Here is a 17,524-nt window from a genome sequence, read left to right as displayed (position 1 = left end):
ATTCGAGGGCGGCCTTTTCCCATGATCTAAGGGCGATCTCTGTTAGAATTGTATCTTTTAGATTTGAATCATTTTTTTTTTATGTTAACCACATTACAATGATTTTGAGATACTCTGAGGAGTTATGCAGCAATGTCAACGGCCTATATATTTTCTTCCCACACAGCAATGCCAACAATGCCCTGAACTGTATAAACTGAAAGGAGGGAGAAGCACACCCTGACACCGCTGACCCACTACTTTACATAACCTCTTGATAAAAGCCAGAGCCATATAACCTCTGTATGCCCCACAGATTCATGATTAGGGCACATAAAGAAGTGCCTGGTGAGGCTCAATAGAGCTGAACTTGTTGTTTTCATCCTATTTTACCTTCAATGCAGATGTGCCTTCTTTCTCTGCTTCTTTGCTCTAAATAGTACATTTTGTACATTTTTTCTGCACCTGTGAAGGGATTTATACACATTGTTTACAAGCAGTGAAGACCACAACCCTCAGAGTACACCCTTGGAGATAGTCAACGACAGTGCTTAAACCAGTAAAATAATCCAGGTATAATAGTTTTGTCTTAAAATGTCATTCAGCAGGTTCTAGGCGTTTAAAGTGCTTGCCATCAAGCCGAACTACTAGGCACACCCTCAAAGGAAATTGAGAACCAAACATGGAGATGGACCTAATTTATTGGAAGAGCTCAAGGAGGATCTTCAAAGAGGCTAATGGAGTGGAGCTGGGGGTAACCTGGGGCTAGGAAGAGAGTAACAGGGGAAGTGTTTAGAGGTGATGTGCACTGAAATAGAGGATCTGCTCAGACGTTTGAGGAAGTATCCAGGGGATCATGTACTGTTGTGAGTTGAGATTCAGGTCATCAGCTGATAAAGTCATGCTTTAACCGCAGGGGTGCAAAGGGCAGCATTTTTGTATTTTTTCAGCTGATTGCTCCTACAGCCTAACTGATCAATGACACCCAGTGGAGAGAGAGAGAGAGAGTTCACTCACCTGGTCCTGGTCCAAAATATCAGCAGACTACTGTAAATGTTAAGAGAAAAGTCACTACCCAAAAACCTCTGCTCTAAAGGAATGGATTTATAGTTCAACCTTATTGCTGGAAAAGAGAGTCGTACCCTCATCGCTGTCGTACTGTACCCTCATTAAAGATCTAGACAGAGATTAGCAACAGGCACACTTACTGTACAGTATAGATGCCATAGCTCAGTAATATCTGGAAATAAAAGCACTGTATGATTGGTGTTATATCATTTCTATGGTAGAGCTGCATTAGCATCAGCAATCGTTCCAAGTAGTTTTACCTAGATAAATGTGCTTAATCCCGAAGAAGATCAATGATTAATGTGCACACAGCTCAACATTTATTCAGTATCGCTCAGCAGTGATTCACCTTTACCGAACATGATTCAGGAACAGGTGTCTATGCCGCTGAATGTATACTTTAGTGAACTGAACTAAGGATAACGGAAAGCACTGGTGTCTTTTAACCCAGTCAATGGACAATTTCTACCACGGCAGACACTAATACATCTCCAAGATCAGTGAGCCTAATACTCAAACCGACGTGGTAATTGAAAATGATTGTGAGCATCACAACAGATCCACACTGTTCATATAGACAGACACACACTTTACCTTTTGAGTAATGCATGTTGTATGGCGTGCCTCCCTTAAGCTCTTTGAGTCCACCGAGGACATCTTGCATTCTGCTGTATGACAAGGTAGAGCTTCTCATTCAGCTGCCTCTGTGCCTAAGATGGAACCATCGATCTGCACAAGTCCACCGTGATGGGACGCTCACATATGGTGTAATTACATAACTGTATACGCTGTAAAGTACTCAGGAAATTCTGGAGCAAGAAGTTCAAAGAAGTTCAGAGAATTTAGATGAGAAGGTGCCTTGCTGTGTCATGCCTCAAATCGGTTAGTCTTGTGTACCATGTACTTGAAAGAATTTCAAGGAAGTAGACATGGGTGCAATTTGAGTTGATGCAGTAAAAGTATTGCCTCATCTAAAATTGCACATATCCTATAGGTAAAGATACCCAAACAAATATCACTAGAGTTCCCTTCCAAAATGTTAATTTAAGGTTTGATCAGGGTTATTCCGGGTTTGGTATAGAAACCCCCACCCCTCTTCTCAAAGCCCATATAGAGTAGCAGAAGCACCATGCCAATTTGGGGGCACAGGGGAATGTACCACCTCAGATTTGTCCTGTTTTATAAGAAATACATTCATTGTTGTTGTTTCTCTGTAGTACCATTAACCACTGAGCAGTTTTATGAAGTTGGCTTTAGCCCAGATACACTACATGGCCAAAAGTCATGACCGAACATCTCGTTCCAAAATCATGGGCATTAATATGGAGTTGGTCCCCCCTTTGCTGCTATCGTAGCCTCTACTCTTCTTGGAAAGCTTTGCACTCGATTTTGGAACATTGCTGAGGGGACTTGCTTCTATTCAGCCACAAGAGCATTAATGAGGTCTGGCACTGATGTTGGGAGATTAGGCCTGGCTCACAGTCGGCATTCCAATTCATCACAAAGGTGTTTGAATGGGGTTTAGGTCAGAACTGACTTGATGGAAAGGTGACATCCTATAACGGTGTAAGGCCATTCTACTACCAATATGTGTCTATGGAGATTGTATGGCTGGGTGCTCAATGTTATACACCTGTTAGCAACGTGTGTGGCTGAAATATCAAAACCCACTAATTTGAAGGGGTGTCCAAGTTCTCAATCTCTCAACTTCATAACTAGCTACCAAGAAGCCATTTCAGGCTATCAATCAAGTTAGAGTAGCTAGCTTGTCTATATTAGCTGGCATGCCTGCTGGCAAGGTTGGTATACTTTAGAAAAGCACTAAACTGAATAAGACTCACATTTCTTTCAATCTTGTACCCAGATTTTAGCAGAGAAGCATATTTAGTTTCTTTAATAAAAAAATAAACACCAGTCAGGAGGATACAGACAGCTCAAGAGGTATGCTTAGATAAAAAATAAACATATATATATTTTACATAGAATTAAGCATAGTGATTATGGCTCTAGATTGTAAAATTCTCCAATTTGGGACCCACCCCCCAGCCATCATGTCATTTGCTCCCCTTCAGATTATCGGGGTTTATGACACCCCTACCATGTAGTAAACTCAGCAAAAAAAGAAATGTCCCTTTTTCAGGACCCTGTCTTTCAAAGATAATTCGTAAAAATCAAAATAAATTCACAGAGCTTAATTGTAAAGGGTTTAAAGACTGTTTCCCTTGCTTGTTCAATAAACCATAAAAATGTATGAACATGCACCTGTGGAACGGTCGTTAAGACACTAACAGCTTACAGACGGTAGGCAATTAAGGTCACAGTTATGAAAACTTAGGACACTAAAGAGTCCTTTCTACTGACTGAAAAACAGCAAAAGAAAGATGCCCAGGGTCCCTGCTCATCTGCGTGAACGTGCTTTAGGCATGCTGCAAGGAGGCATGAGGACTGCAGATGTGGCCAGGGCAATACATTGCAATGTCCGTACTGTGAGACGCCTAAGACAGCGCTACAGGGAGACAGGACGGACAGCCGATCGTCCTCGCAGTGGCAGACTACGTGTAACAACTCCTGCACAGGATCGATACATCCGAACTTCACAACTGCGGGACAGGTATAGGATGGCAACAACAACTGCACGAGTTACACCAGGAAAGCACATTCCCTCCATCAGTGCTCAGACTGTCTGCAATAGGCTGAGAGAGGCTGGACTGAGGGCTTGTAGGCCTGTTGTAAGGCAAGTCCTCACCAGACATCACCTGCAACATAGTTGCCTATGGGCACAAACTCACCGTCACTGGACCAGCCAGGACTCCCAGGACTGGCAAAGAGTGCTCTTCACTGACGAGTCGCAGTTTTGTCTCACCTGGGGTAATGGTCGGATTCGCGTTTATCGTCAAAGGAATGAGCGTTACACCGAGGCCCGTACTCTGGAGCGGGATCAATTTGGAGGTGGAGGGTCTGTCATGGTCTGGGGCGGTGTGTCACAGCATGATCGGACTGAGCTTGTTGTCATTGCAGGCAATCTCAACGCTGTGCGTTACAGGGAAGGCATCCTTCTCACTCATGTGGTACCCTTCCTGCAGGCTCATCCTGACATGACCCTTCAGCATGACAATGCCACCAGCCATACTGCTCGTTCTGTGCATGATTTCCTGCAAGACAGGAATGTCAGTGTTCTGCCATGGCCAACGAAGAGCCCGGATCTCAATCCCATTGATCACGTCTGGGACCTGTTGGATCGGAGGGTGAGGGCTAGGGCCATTCCCCTCAGAAATGTCTGGGAACTTGCAGGTGCCTTGGTGGAAGAGTGGGGTAACATCTCACAGCAAGAACTGGCAAATCTGGTGCAGTTCATGAGGAGGAGATGCACTGCAGTACTTAATGCAACTGGTGGCCACACCAGATACTGACTGTTACTTTTGATTTTGACCCCCCCTTTGTTCAGGGACACATTATTCAATTTCTGTTAGTCACATGTCTGTGGAACTTGTTCAGTTTATGTCTCAGTTGTTGAATCTTGTTATGTTCATACAAATATTTACACATGTGAAGTTTGCTGAAAATAAACACAGTTGACAGTGAGAGGATGTTTCTTTTTTTGCTGAATTTATAAACCCGTCATGTAATAGGACTCTCGTACCTACAGGAAATACAAGATTATGTGCACATACAACACAACATACAGTACTTGTGACAGATGACAAAGACATTCTCTACAGTCCACGGGGGCTTACAAACCCAGTTGTAGACTGTTGGGGGGAAAAGGAAGTGTCTAATCACACACAAATACAACCGAAACTTTTCAATAATGATTGTTTTTTTCCCAAAGGTTAAATCACAGGAAATTACTAAATGTTATACACCCTAAGTAAAGTGTAGCATTTGTAAAGTAACAGTGCTTGAGTCTAGATTATTTGGATTGGGCAGCATTATTTGGTTTGAATCAAGTTTGTCTTTTGGCTTATTGATTTCTGGTGAATCAGTTGGTCCTCTACCGATGTGCTGGTTGGTTTTAGAATGTGCACATTCAGAATGAACCTTTGGGTTGGGCACCAAAAAGCAAGTCCATCCCAGTCTTTACAGTGTCTGTCTGTATGTCCTGGTGTGGTGATGGTAGCTACTACGTAGGCTATATCAGGTAAAGCACAACCTACTCTGTGGCCTGCTGTAGGAGACACAATTATTTCTTTGTCATAAGACATAAGATCATACATAAGACAAACACATATACTTGGATAGAAGTGTGTCAAGATCATACAGTAAATCGCACATCCTCTGAAAGTTGTGAAAAAGTTAGTAGCTGATTGGCTACACACAAAGACCAGATGATTGGCTAGCTACCAGTGGTGTAAAGTACATAAGTAAAAATACTTTAAAGTACTACTTAAGTCGTTTTCTGTGGTATCTGGACTTTAATTTACTATTCATATTTTTAACAACTTCTACTTCTACTTCACTACATTCCTAAAGAAAATCATGTACTTTCTACTCCATACATTTTCCCTGACTTGAATGCTTAAAATGGTGCAATTCACACACTTATCAAAATAACATCCTTGGTCATCTCTACTGCCTCTGATCTGCTTCCTTTGTAAATGATGTCAGAGTGTTTGACTGTGCCCCTGGCTATACATACATTTAACAAGAAAATGGTGCTGTCTGGTTTGCTTTATGTAAGGAATTTGAAATGATCTATACTTGTACTTTTGATAGTTAAGTATATTTTAGCAATTACATTTACTTTTGATACTTAAGTATATTTAAAACCAAATACTTTGTCTTTTACTCAAGTAGTATTTTACTGGGTGATTTTCACTTTAACTTGAGTCATTTTCTATTAAAGTGTCTTTACTTTTACTCAAGTATAACAATTGTGTACTTTTCCCACCACTGCTGGCTACACACAGTTGCGACTGCGAGAACAGTAGTGATTACAGCTGATTGTATTTAACAGACGTCGGAAAGGTGTTCCTTGAAATTGGACAGTAGCTTACAGACAGTATAATTCTGTATCTCATTTTACAGTACACTACTTGAATATAAATATGGTATCAAAGCAAGTACTGCTCAATGACACACAGTACAATACTGTAAATGGTATTATACTGTTTAAAAAGCATGTGCTACCGTAATCGAAACGAATTAATGAATGGATGAATGAAATTCATCGAGGGGAGGGGTTTGTATTTCACAGTGTTTTACTGTAATTACAAGGGATTGGTGCAAGCAGGTTGGTTGCTAGGTAAAGTGTTTACACATTACGGTATATTTAAGCAATAAGAGGAAGAAGAGGTGTGGTATAATGCCAATATACCTCGGCTAAGGCAAAGGATTGTGGACTACAGGAAAAGGCGGGCCGAACAGGCCCCCATTAACATCAACGGGGCTGTAGTGGAGATTCAAGTTCCTTGGTGTCCACATCACCAACAAACTATCATTGTCCAAACACACCAAGACAGTCATGAAGAGGGCACAACAAAACCTTTTCCCCCTCAGGAGACTGAAAAGATTTGTCATGGGTCCCCAGATCCTCAAAAAGTTATACAGCTGCACCATTGAGAGCATCCTGACCGGTTGCAACACCACCTGGTATGGCAACGGCTCGGCATCTGACTGTAAGTCGCTACAGAGGGTAGTGCGAATGACCCAGTACATCACTAGGGCCAAGCTTCATGCCATCCAGGACCTATATAATAGGCGGTGTCAGAGGAAAGCCCATAAAATTGTCAGAGACTTCAGTCACCCAAGTCAAAGACCGTTTTCTCTGCCACCGCACGGCAAGCGGTATCGGAGCTCCAAGTCTAGGACCAAAAGGCTCCTTAACAGCTTCTACCCCCAAGCCATAAGACTGCTGAACAAATAATCAAATGACCACCAAACTATTTACATTGACCCCCCACCCTCCATTTGTTTTGTACACTGCTGCTACTCACTGTTTATTATCTATGCATAGTCACTTCACCCCCTTATTGCTATTATAAACTGGTTACCAACGTAATTAGAGCAGTAAAAATAAATGTTTTGTCATAACCGTGGTATATGGTCTGATATGCCATGGCTGTCAGCCAATCAGCATTCAGGGATCGAACCACCCAGTTTATAATGATAAATATTTGGTGTTTTACATTACTTGCACGTCTGGAGGCCTTAACAAAGGCTTCCAAACTGGCAGCGACTACAGGGCAAGACAGACCAAAAGGACATGGCAAAATGCTCAACCATTTAAGGTTTAAAGACGCACTATGCAGAAATCGCACCACCATTTCCTGGTTGCAAAAATTCTAATAGTTTGTTTTGTCATATAAACTGAAATTAGGCAAACAAGTATAGTGTATATAGAATCATTGTACCATCTAAACTGCTGTGAAATATATTTTCCATAACCAAAAGTATTGTATTTTCAGCTGTTTGAAGCTGGTATACAAAACCGAAAGTAAAAGATTCAAAAACACAACTTATGAACAGGAAGCATAGAAATAACACACATATAACAGATCTACCACTTCTTAGACATGCTTTCAATGAGAATGACAAATCTATAAATTACATTTCTCTGTGAATTTGGTCAGATTGCCCAAAAAGTTACAAATTGCAGCTATAATCTGGCCCCTGTACAAGTTGTAGGGACACTATAACCACATATGAGTTAAATTGGTGCAGCATTCTCACTCACGGGTGCAACAAAAATATTTTTTTACAAGGCACACCTCAAAATATGTTAATGAGACAGAAACAGCAGTGCTGTGCACCCACTAGTGGTCAAAAGGTTTTTGGTACAGATGGAACGCTCCAAAGATACTGGACGGTACTGTATTCTGTGAGGTGGAATTACAGTACCATTTGAAATACAGCAACTCTTTCCCTGCCCACAACATTTTCCCACAATGCACCACAATTTACAGTATGCTGCAGAAAAATGTTTCAGATTATTTTACTGTTGATAATACCCAAAATGTGCATATAATTTACAGTTTTCAGTTACAGTCCTTGGACCATAACAATCCTCACTTGCTCTCCTCACTTGCTTGTCTGTATTGTACACCACAAAACCTTCAGACAGACTCAACAGGGGTGTTTCAGGAGAGGAATTTCTCCACCGACTCCAGCAGTTCAGTGGAGCAGTTTAAACTCTGCAGGCCCAGTAGCAAGTTCTTCTCACGGGTCTGTGCTCCATGCTCCTCCCCCTTATAGTCCTCCGTCGTCTCTGACGAGGGGATGATGATGATCTGGGAAACATTAGAGTGTCTGTGTTTGTTGTGGATCAGGGTCCTGGGGATCCTAGGGGTGAGGCTGGCTCCACCTCAAGGGCTGACTGGGGGACTCTGTCCTGGGTCTTCTCCTTGTCCTGCTCCTGCCACCCCTCTCCAGCCTCCTCTCTGGTCATAAGAGGGGCACGGTGGCCATGTTGACAGATTCAGACACCAGGTCGTGGTCACAGCTGCTCAGTGAGCCCCTATCACACTATGAGAGCACCAAAATAAATGGGTCGTGAATTACATTTTTACCATCCTTATAATTTTCAAGTGGTGACTTCTCAACTATATAACATTTAGAAAAACTTCTGTCTATGCCTCTGTTCCATTGCAAATGATTGCAAATTGCGTAAATAATGTATAAATAAATAAATACATAATGTTAAAGCACCTGTGAACCTGAGTATACCAGGTACCAGCTGTTATTTAAATGTTGTATTACACTGTCAGCCTGACAGATTCGTTTCATGTTCAGAAAAAGCATTACAGCGCCCCCCAAACGTGTGTTTGAGTGACAGTTCGCCACAGAAACCGTGCAAAGTTCTACCCAGCCACCAACTCCTAGCTGGAACTCCAACCTTACCTTTTCCTGACTGTTGCTGTTCCTTATCTTGGCCCGCTGCTGGGATGACTGTCTGCACTCCTTCACCCTCAGAGCTCCAGAGGAGTGGCTGATTCTCAGAGACTGGCCCTGCTGGTCCATGGGGTCCAGCTCGACATCACTCCTCATCTGCTGTGGAGGTTACACACAATACGGGTCCAAGTCAGCCAGGTCCAAGTCAGCCAGGTTCAAGTCAGCCAGGTCCAAGTCAGCCAGGTCCAAGTCAGCCAGGTCCAAGTCATCCAGGTCCAAGTCATCCAGGTCCAAGTCAGCCAGGTCCAAGTCATCCAGGTCCAAGTCAGCCAGGTCCAAGTCATCCAGGTCCAAGTCAGCCAAGTCCAAGTCATCCAAGTCCAAGTCATCCAGGTCCAAGTCAGCCAGGTCCAAGTCATCCAGGTACAAGTCATCCAGGCCATCCAGGTCCAAGTCAACCAAGTCATCCAGGTCCAAATCATCCAGGTCCAAGTCAGCCAGGTCCAAGTCATCCAGGTCCAAGTCATCCAGGTCCAAGTCATCCAAGTCATCCAGGTCCAAGTCAGCCAGGTTCAAGTCAGCCAGGTTCAAGTCAGTCAGGTTCAAGTCAGCCAGGTCCAAGTCATGCAGGTCCAAGTCAGCCAGGTCCAAGTCATCCAAATCCAAGTCATCCAGGTCCAAGTCAGCCAGGTCCAAGTCATCCAGGTCCAAGTCAGCCAGGTCCAAGTCATCCAGGTCCATGTCAGCCAAGTCCAAGTCATCCAAGTCCAAGTCATCCAGGTCCAAGTCAGCCAGGTCCAAGTCATCCAGGTACAAGTCAGCCAGGTCCAAGTCATCCAGGCCATCCAGGTCCAAGTCAACCAAGTCATCCAGGTCCAAATCATCCAGGTCCAAGTCATCCAGGTCCAAGTCAGCCAGGTCCAAGTCATCCAGGTCCAAGTCATCCAGGTCCAAGTCATCCAGGTCCAAGTCATCCAGGTCCAAGTCATCCAGGTCCAAGTCATTCAGGTCCAAGTCATTCAGGTCCAAGTCATCCAGATCCAAGTCATCCAGGTCCAAGTCAGCCAGGTTCAAGTCATCCAGGTCCAAGTCATCCAGGTCCAAGTCAACCAAGTCATCCAGGTCCAGTTCTGCCAGGTCCAAGTCAGCCAGGTCCAAGTCATCCAGGTCCAAGTCAACCAAGTCATCCAGGTTCAAGTCATCCAGGTCCAAGTCATCCAGGTCCAAGTCATCCAGGTTCAAGTCAGCCAGGTCCAAGTCAGCCAGGTCCAAGTCAGCCAGGTCCAAGTCATCCAGGTCCAAGTCAACCAAGTCATCCAGGTTCAAGTCATCCAGGTCCACATCATCCAGGTCCAAGTCATCCAGGTCCAAGTCAGCCAGGTCCAAGTCATCCAGGTCCAAGTCAACCAGGTTTTTTTGGGGGGTCCTTTGTGTTTGGACAGAACTGTAGGAGGTCCAGTAGGTCCATATGTAGGAGGTCCAGGATATAGACCTCCTGCTGTTCAGCTGTGATTGTGCAGACTTAGCACTTCCAGACGGTCTAAAGTGGAACCGGCAGGTACAGTAGTGCTGAATCTGCCCAAGGCTCCCTCCCGAGACTAGTGGACCACTGGACAGACAGCTCTGAAGGGGCTCAGAAGGACACCCATTTCCCCTACAGACCTCTCCCGATGGGTCCACAGCATCAAACACACACCGCATCAGAGCATCATACCCAGAGCTCCTGGTGTGCTGCTGGATGCATGTGTGTGTTAGCCAGTTAGTCAAGAGCCCTGGGGTGTGTCAGGGAGTTGTCTTGGCACCTAGAAGGCTTTTTGGTCTTTGTCCTCACTCAGCAGCTGAGCTCTAATTCAGCATGTAAACACAAAGTAAAGTTATTGTGTGTTACGCCAATGACGCATAAGACACGTCATAATGCTGGAATCCATAGCGGTTTAACTGCCACGTCTGTTTGCTATATTACAACAACAAAAACGTTACTTCAAACTAAAGCACTGTTTTTCTCCTCAGACATCATTACACGCGAGATAGAACACCAGACTATACAACCTTTTTTTACCATGAAGCTGGATGTTCATCTCAAAACAAAAACAGTAACAAATGTGCCTGGGGCAGCCAATGACCTGAGTGAACACTGACCCACAGAGATCAGACAGTCACCACTCTGGTTATTTTGATGAGGACTTTGGTGTGAATGCCAGTAATCTGAAATAAGAAAGTGACTTGGACCTTGGATGGACCTATTTCACCTTTCACCAGCTTTAATCCGTTTAGGAGAATACATCTTAATACTGCTCCATGATATGGTATTTGTCTTGTGATATTGTTTACATAGTAACGTAGTGAAAAGATCTCACACGGGAAACCTTCACTCTTGTACAGACATTTAGAGACGAAACATGACAATTTGAAAAATAAGCCACATTAGTTTTTTGAGCGAGAAAAAATAGGACTTTTGAGTAGTAAGACATGAATAAAAGCAACAGATACCATTAATAAGATGGGCTAGAAGCATCTTATATGGTGAGCTACCGAGTGGCTGGGACAGGCAAGCACCATACTATTGTGGAGTACTTCATTCTTCCTGCTGCTGTGGATATGGCTGGGACAGTGCTGGGGGAAAAGGCCAAAAAAACTATACAGACAATATCTTCATCAAACAACACTGTTTCACGACGCATCAGTGACATGGCAGGAGATGTTTTGAAACAATCACTGCTTCGCATACAAGCCAGTGAATTCTATGCGCTACAGGATGAGTCAACAGACGTGGCGGGCCTGTCACAGCTCCTGGTGTATGTCCCTTTACGTTTATGGGGGGTCAATTATGGAAGACATCCTCTTCTGCAAACCACTGGAAATATATAAGTATTGGACAGCTTTGTGACATCAAATGGACTTTGGTGGTCAAGATATGTTGGTATCTGTACTGATGGAGCAAAAGCCATGACAGGGAGACATAGTGGAGTGGTAACGCACATGCAAGCAGTTGCTCCCGACGCCACTTGGGTACACTGCAGCATCCACCGAGAGGCTCTTGCTGCCAAGGGAATTCCTGACAGCTTGAAAGACGTTTTGGACACTACAGTGAAAATGGTTAACTTTATTAAAGTAAGGGAATACCCCCCTGAATTGTACAAAAATGAATGGCAAGATATTGGCATTGGACAAACCATATACACGATGTCCAATACCACCCAAAGCGGCGTTGATTCGTGTAAAGTATATGGCAAATGCCATATGGCAATTGCCAATTGTAACACCTCAAAAATCCAACAGGGGGCGAGTGCGCTCCACCGGGGTTTTTCATATTGGAAATGTAACCCAAGTCAACATCCAAAAGAAAATTTTTGAAAAAAGGATATTTTTTTCAAAAACTTTTCACCCCTTAAAAAAGTGCTTTCTGGGCCTTTTTTCGAAATTCTTTCGATTTTTTTGTCAATTACACATGTGTAAGAGCTGTATGAATATACTTTTGTCCAATTTTTTTATCATATTTTTTTATTTTTTTTATTACATGCGCATAAGGCATATGTTTTGTACATTTGCAATATGATTTCATAGGAAGTCAAAAGTCAAAAGTCAAAAATGTCAAAATTTGGTAAAAAACTTCACACATCCTTAAAAAAGTGCTTTCTGGACCGTTTTTCAAAATTCTTTCAATTTTTATGTCAATTACACATGTATAAGAACTTTATCAACATACTTTAGTCATACTTTATTATCCTATTTTTTATTTTTTTTTACTTGTGCATAAGGCATATGTTTTCTCCATTTGGAATATGATTTCATAGGAAGTCAAAAGTCAAAAGTCAAAAATGTCAAAATTTGGTAAAAAACTTCACACATCCTTAAAAAAGTGCTTTCTGGACCGTTTTTCAAATTTCTTTCAATTTTTGTGTCAATTACACATGTATAAGAACTTTATCAACATACTTTAGTCATACTTTATTATCATTTTTTTTTTATTTTTTTTACTTGTGCATAAGGCATATGTTTTCTCCATTTGGAATATGATTTCATAGGAAGTCAAAAGTCGAAAATTTGATTTTTTTTTTAAACTTTAAAAACTAAAAAAAGTGCTTTCTGGACCGTTTTTCGAAATTGTTTCGATTTTAAGACAATTAATCATGTGTAAGAAGTGTATGAATATACTTTTGTAAAATGTTATTATCATAATTTTTTTTTTTTTACTTGTGCATAAGGAATATGATTTGTCTATTTGCAATATGATTTCATAGGAAGTCAAAAGTCAAAGTTACCCAAAAATGTTTTGGATGTTTTTTTGTTTATGTTTCCTTACTTTTTCAAAGTCACTGTGCATTTGCAATATGTTTCAATGGGCAGGTACCGTCACGAATTTGTCATGCTCAAAAATTTTTAGATGTATTTTTTTTTGTTTCTTACTTTTTCAAAGTCACTGTGCATTTGCAATATGTTTTAATGGGCAGGTACCATCACGAATTTGTCATGCTCAAAATTCAAGCTTTACTTTGCTCAAACTATACCTTTGTCATCTTGTGATCTAAAATATGCAACTGGTTACCCAAAAAATGTGTTGATGTTTTTTTGTTTATGTTTCCTTACTTTTTCAAAGTCACTGTGCATTTGCAATATGTTTCAATGGGCAGGTACCGTCACGAATTTGTCATGCTCAAAAAATTTTAGATGTATTTTTTTTTGTTTCTTACTTTTTCAAAGTCACTGTGCATTTGCAATATGTTTTAATGGGCAGGTACCATCACGAATTTGTCATGCTCAAAATTCAAGCTTTACTTTGCTCAAACTATACCTTTGTCATCTTGTGATCTAAAATATGCAACTGGTTACCCAAAAAATGTGTTGATGTTTTTTTGTTTATGTTTCCTTACTTTTTCAAAGTCACTGTGCATTTGCAATATGTTTCAATGGGCAGGTACCGTCACGAATTTGTCATGCTCAAAAAATTTTAGATGTATTTTTTTTTGTTTCTTACTTTTTCAAAGTCACTGTGCATTTGCAATATGTTTTAAAGGGCAGGTACCATCACGAATTTGTCATGCTCAAAATTTTTTAGATGTATTTTTTTTTGTTTCTTACTTTTTCAAAGTCACTGTGCATTTGCAATATGTTTTTTCACTATAGAATCATATTGCAAATGCACGTGCATCTGGTCACCCCCCCCCAAAAAAAATTGATTTTTTTTGTTTATGTTTCCTTACTTTTTCAAAGTCACTGTGCATTTGCAATATGTTTTTTCACTATAGAATCATATTGCAAATGCACGTGCATCTGGTCACCCCCCCAAAAAATTTTTTGATTTTTTTTGTTTATGTTTCCTTACTTTTTCAAAGTCACTGTGCATTTGCAATATGTTTTTTCACTATAGAATCATATTGCAAATGCACGTGCAACTGGTCACCTAAAAATAAAAATAAAATGTTTATGTTTCCTTACTTTTTCAAAGTCACTGTGCATTTGCAATATGTTTTTTCACTATAGAATCATATTGCAAATGCACGTGCATCTGGTCACCCCCCAAAACATTTTTTAGATTTTTTTTGTTTATGTTTCCTTACTTTTTCAAAGTCACTGTGCATTTGCAATATGTTTTTTCACTATAGAATCATATTGCAAATGCGCGTGCAACTGGTAACCGGGAAAAAAAAAATGATGATTTCATTATGTCCATTTGTTTATGTTTCCTTACTTTTTCAAAGTCACTGTGCATTTGCAATATGTTTTTTCACTATAGAATCATATTGCAAATGCACATGCAACTGGTCATCCCCCCAAAAAAAATTTAGATTTTTTTTGTTTATGTTTCCTTACTTTTTCAAAGTCACTGTGCATTTGCAATATGTTTTTTCACTATAGAATCATATTGCAAATGCACGTGCATCTGGTCACCCCCCCCAAAAAAAATTTTGATTTTTTTTGTTTATGTTTCCTTACTTTTTCAAAGTCACTGTGCATTTGCAATATGTTTTTTCACTATAGAATCATATTGCAAATGCACGTGCAACTGGTCACCTAAAAATAAAAATAAAATGTTTATGTTTCCTTACTTTTTCAAAGTCACTGTGCATTTGCAATATGTTTCAATGGGCAGGTACCATCACGAATTTGTCATGCTCAAAATTTTTTAGATGTATTTTTTTTTGTTTCTTACTTTTTCAAAGTCACTGTGCATTTGCAATATGTTTTTTCACTATAGAATCATATTGCAAATGCACGTGCATCTGGTCACCCCCCCCCAAAAAAAATTGATTTTTTTTGTTTATGTTTCCTTACTTTTTCAAAGTCACTGTGCATTTGCAATATGTTTTTTCACTATAGAATCATATTGCAAATGCACGTGCATCTGGTCACCCCCCCAAAAAATTTTTTGATTTTTTTTGTTTATGTTTCCTTACTTTTTCAAAGTCACTGTGCATTTGCAATATGTTTTTTCACTATAGAATCATATTGCAAATGCACGTGCAACTGGTCACCTAAAAATAAAAATAAAATGTTTATGTTTCCTTACTTTTTCAAAGTCACTGTGCATTTGCAATATGTTTTTTCACTATAGAATCATATTGCAAATGCACGTGCATCTGGTCACCCCCCAAAACATTTTTTAGATTTTTTTTGTTTATGTTTCCTTACTTTTTCAAAGTCACTGTGCATTTGCAATATGTTTTTTCACTATAGAATCATATTGCAAATGCGCGTGCAACTGGTAACCGGGAAAAAAAAAATGATGATTTCATTATGTCCATTTGTTTATGTTTCCTTACTTTTTCAAAGTCACTGTGCATTTGCAATATGTTTTTTCACTATAGAATCATATTGCAAATGCACATGCAACTGGTCATCCCCCCCAAAAAAATTTAGATTTTTTTTGTTTATGTTTCCTTACTTTTTCAAAGTCACTGTGCATTTGCAATATGTTTTTTCACTATAGAATCATATTGCAAATGCACGTGCAACTGGTCATCCCCCCAAAAAAATTTTAGATTTTTTTTGTTTATTTTTCCTTACTTTTTCAAAGTCACTGTGCATTTGCAATATGTTTTTTCACTATAGAATCATATTGCAAATGCACGTGCAACTGGTCACCCAAAAATAAAAATTTTGGATTTTTTTTGTTTATGTTTCCTTACTTTTTCAAAGTCACTGTGCATTTGCAATATGTTTCAATGGGCAGGTACCATCACGAATTTGTCATGCTCAAAATTTTTTAGATGTATTTTTTTTTGTTTCTTACTTTTTCAAAGTCACTGTGCATTTGCAATATGTTTTAAAGGGCAGGTACCATCACGAATTTGTCATGCTATAAAAATCTTGCAGGAATGTGAAATTGACTGGCCCGATGAACTCGGGATGGCTTTGCAGTGATTCTGGGTCATCTCAATCGCTCGTTTGGGTTGATTTCAGAATGTCGCTTTTGGTGATGTTTTTTCACTATAGGATCATATTGCAAATGTACAAGAGTCAAGTGGACAAGAGTCCATCAGTCAATTAGATATCATTCTGACCACCAAACTGATACAAACTGACACCAAACCCACTTTTTCCAACTCGTTTAGTAGCCAACTATTACATACTTCAGAGCTGGCCCAAAATTCACAACCCCTTCGGTTCAAACCATAAAAAAACCATAAAACACGTAGTTACGTTCTAGCTGCGGGTCCATTTCTTATGTTATGTGTTGGCCTAGCTGAGGCGACCCCGAATCCCAAGTTTCGGCTCGATAGGTCATTTGGTGTCCGAGAAAAACCCTAATTGGTGCTGAAAATCCACTATTTTCCATGACTTGCTACGGGGTCCTTGAATGAGCTATTGGACAGAAACGTTGGGGTCTGTCTATATGGGCCGAGACGTTCGCAATGCACCTAGTCTTGCGACTCTGGGACATTTCTAAATGTCGTCATTTTCGTGATGCAAAAATGAATTGAAGTTATTTCAAATGTACGAGGCTGTTTCTCGGTCCGAGAACCTTCTAGAGCCACGTAACTCACCACGCACCATCTACGGGAGGTCTAGAACAGGTTTCTAAAGTTTCGGAACTCTAGGTCCGACGGTTCTTTTTTAGCTCCAACAAAGCTAACTATTGGAGCCACTGTCTGTCTCTACGCACCCCAATACGTCCCTCCTTCCAAGTTGTGTTTTAGTGTGATTTTTTTTTCCTTTGAATTTTTTTGGGAAAAATGACTGATTTACAGTTCATGGGGGTTGCCTAATCACACATATGAAGTTTTGGAAAGATCAGACTTTTTTAACCCTTCGAAACAGCCCCTGAGACACCAATTATGGCACTTCCGGTTGGCACAGGAAGTTATAAATCAACACATATCCTCATTGGGGTATGCTGTTACAGAATCCTGAGTTTTAAGTCCTTACGTTAAGAATTGACTGATCTACACAGGGTTGAATGCACTATGTCTATCAAACTGCATGCAGTGTATGGGTAAACACTTTTAGGGGCATTTTAACCACTTCCGGTTGGTCCAGGAAGCTTAGAATCAACACAGGTAGACCTCATAGTGGCCTGATGGACTGGTACCGAAGACAGGTTCATACGGCATTCATAACCCACATAGGCCTCAGGTTGAAATTAGGGGTGCAGGCAATGTATTCCTATGGGGAGAGATGACACTGTAATCTGTGAGATCAAAAAACACTG

At 40.7% G+C, this 17,524-nt stretch overlaps 1 protein-coding gene across 1 annotated transcript in view; it reads right to left on the bottom strand.

Annotated features, from left to right (window-relative positions):
* Positions 1-5,439: 5,439 nt before the first annotated feature.
* LOC139409991 (opsin 4xa) overlaps positions 5,440-17,524 on the bottom strand; it is a 50,571-nt gene continuing 38,486 nt past the window's right edge. Inside the window, exons 8-9 of the mRNA XM_071155409.1 lie at positions 8,884-9,033; positions 5,440-8,508 (exon numbers count right to left, since the gene is read on the bottom strand). Coding sequence (XP_071011510.1) covers positions 8,428-8,508; positions 8,884-9,033 — 231 coding nt within the window. The 3' untranslated portion in view covers positions 5,440-8,427. The remainder of the gene's footprint in view (positions 8,509-8,883; positions 9,034-17,524) is intronic.

The sequence above is a fragment of the Oncorhynchus clarkii genome, chromosome 5 (assembly GCF_045791955.1).
Source record: "Oncorhynchus clarkii lewisi isolate Uvic-CL-2024 chromosome 5, UVic_Ocla_1.0, whole genome shotgun sequence".
Classification (NCBI taxonomy): domain Eukaryota; kingdom Metazoa; phylum Chordata; class Actinopteri; order Salmoniformes; family Salmonidae; genus Oncorhynchus; species Oncorhynchus clarkii.
Note: the sequence above shows the minus strand (reverse complement) of the source record. Positions and strands in the feature narration are given on the sequence as shown.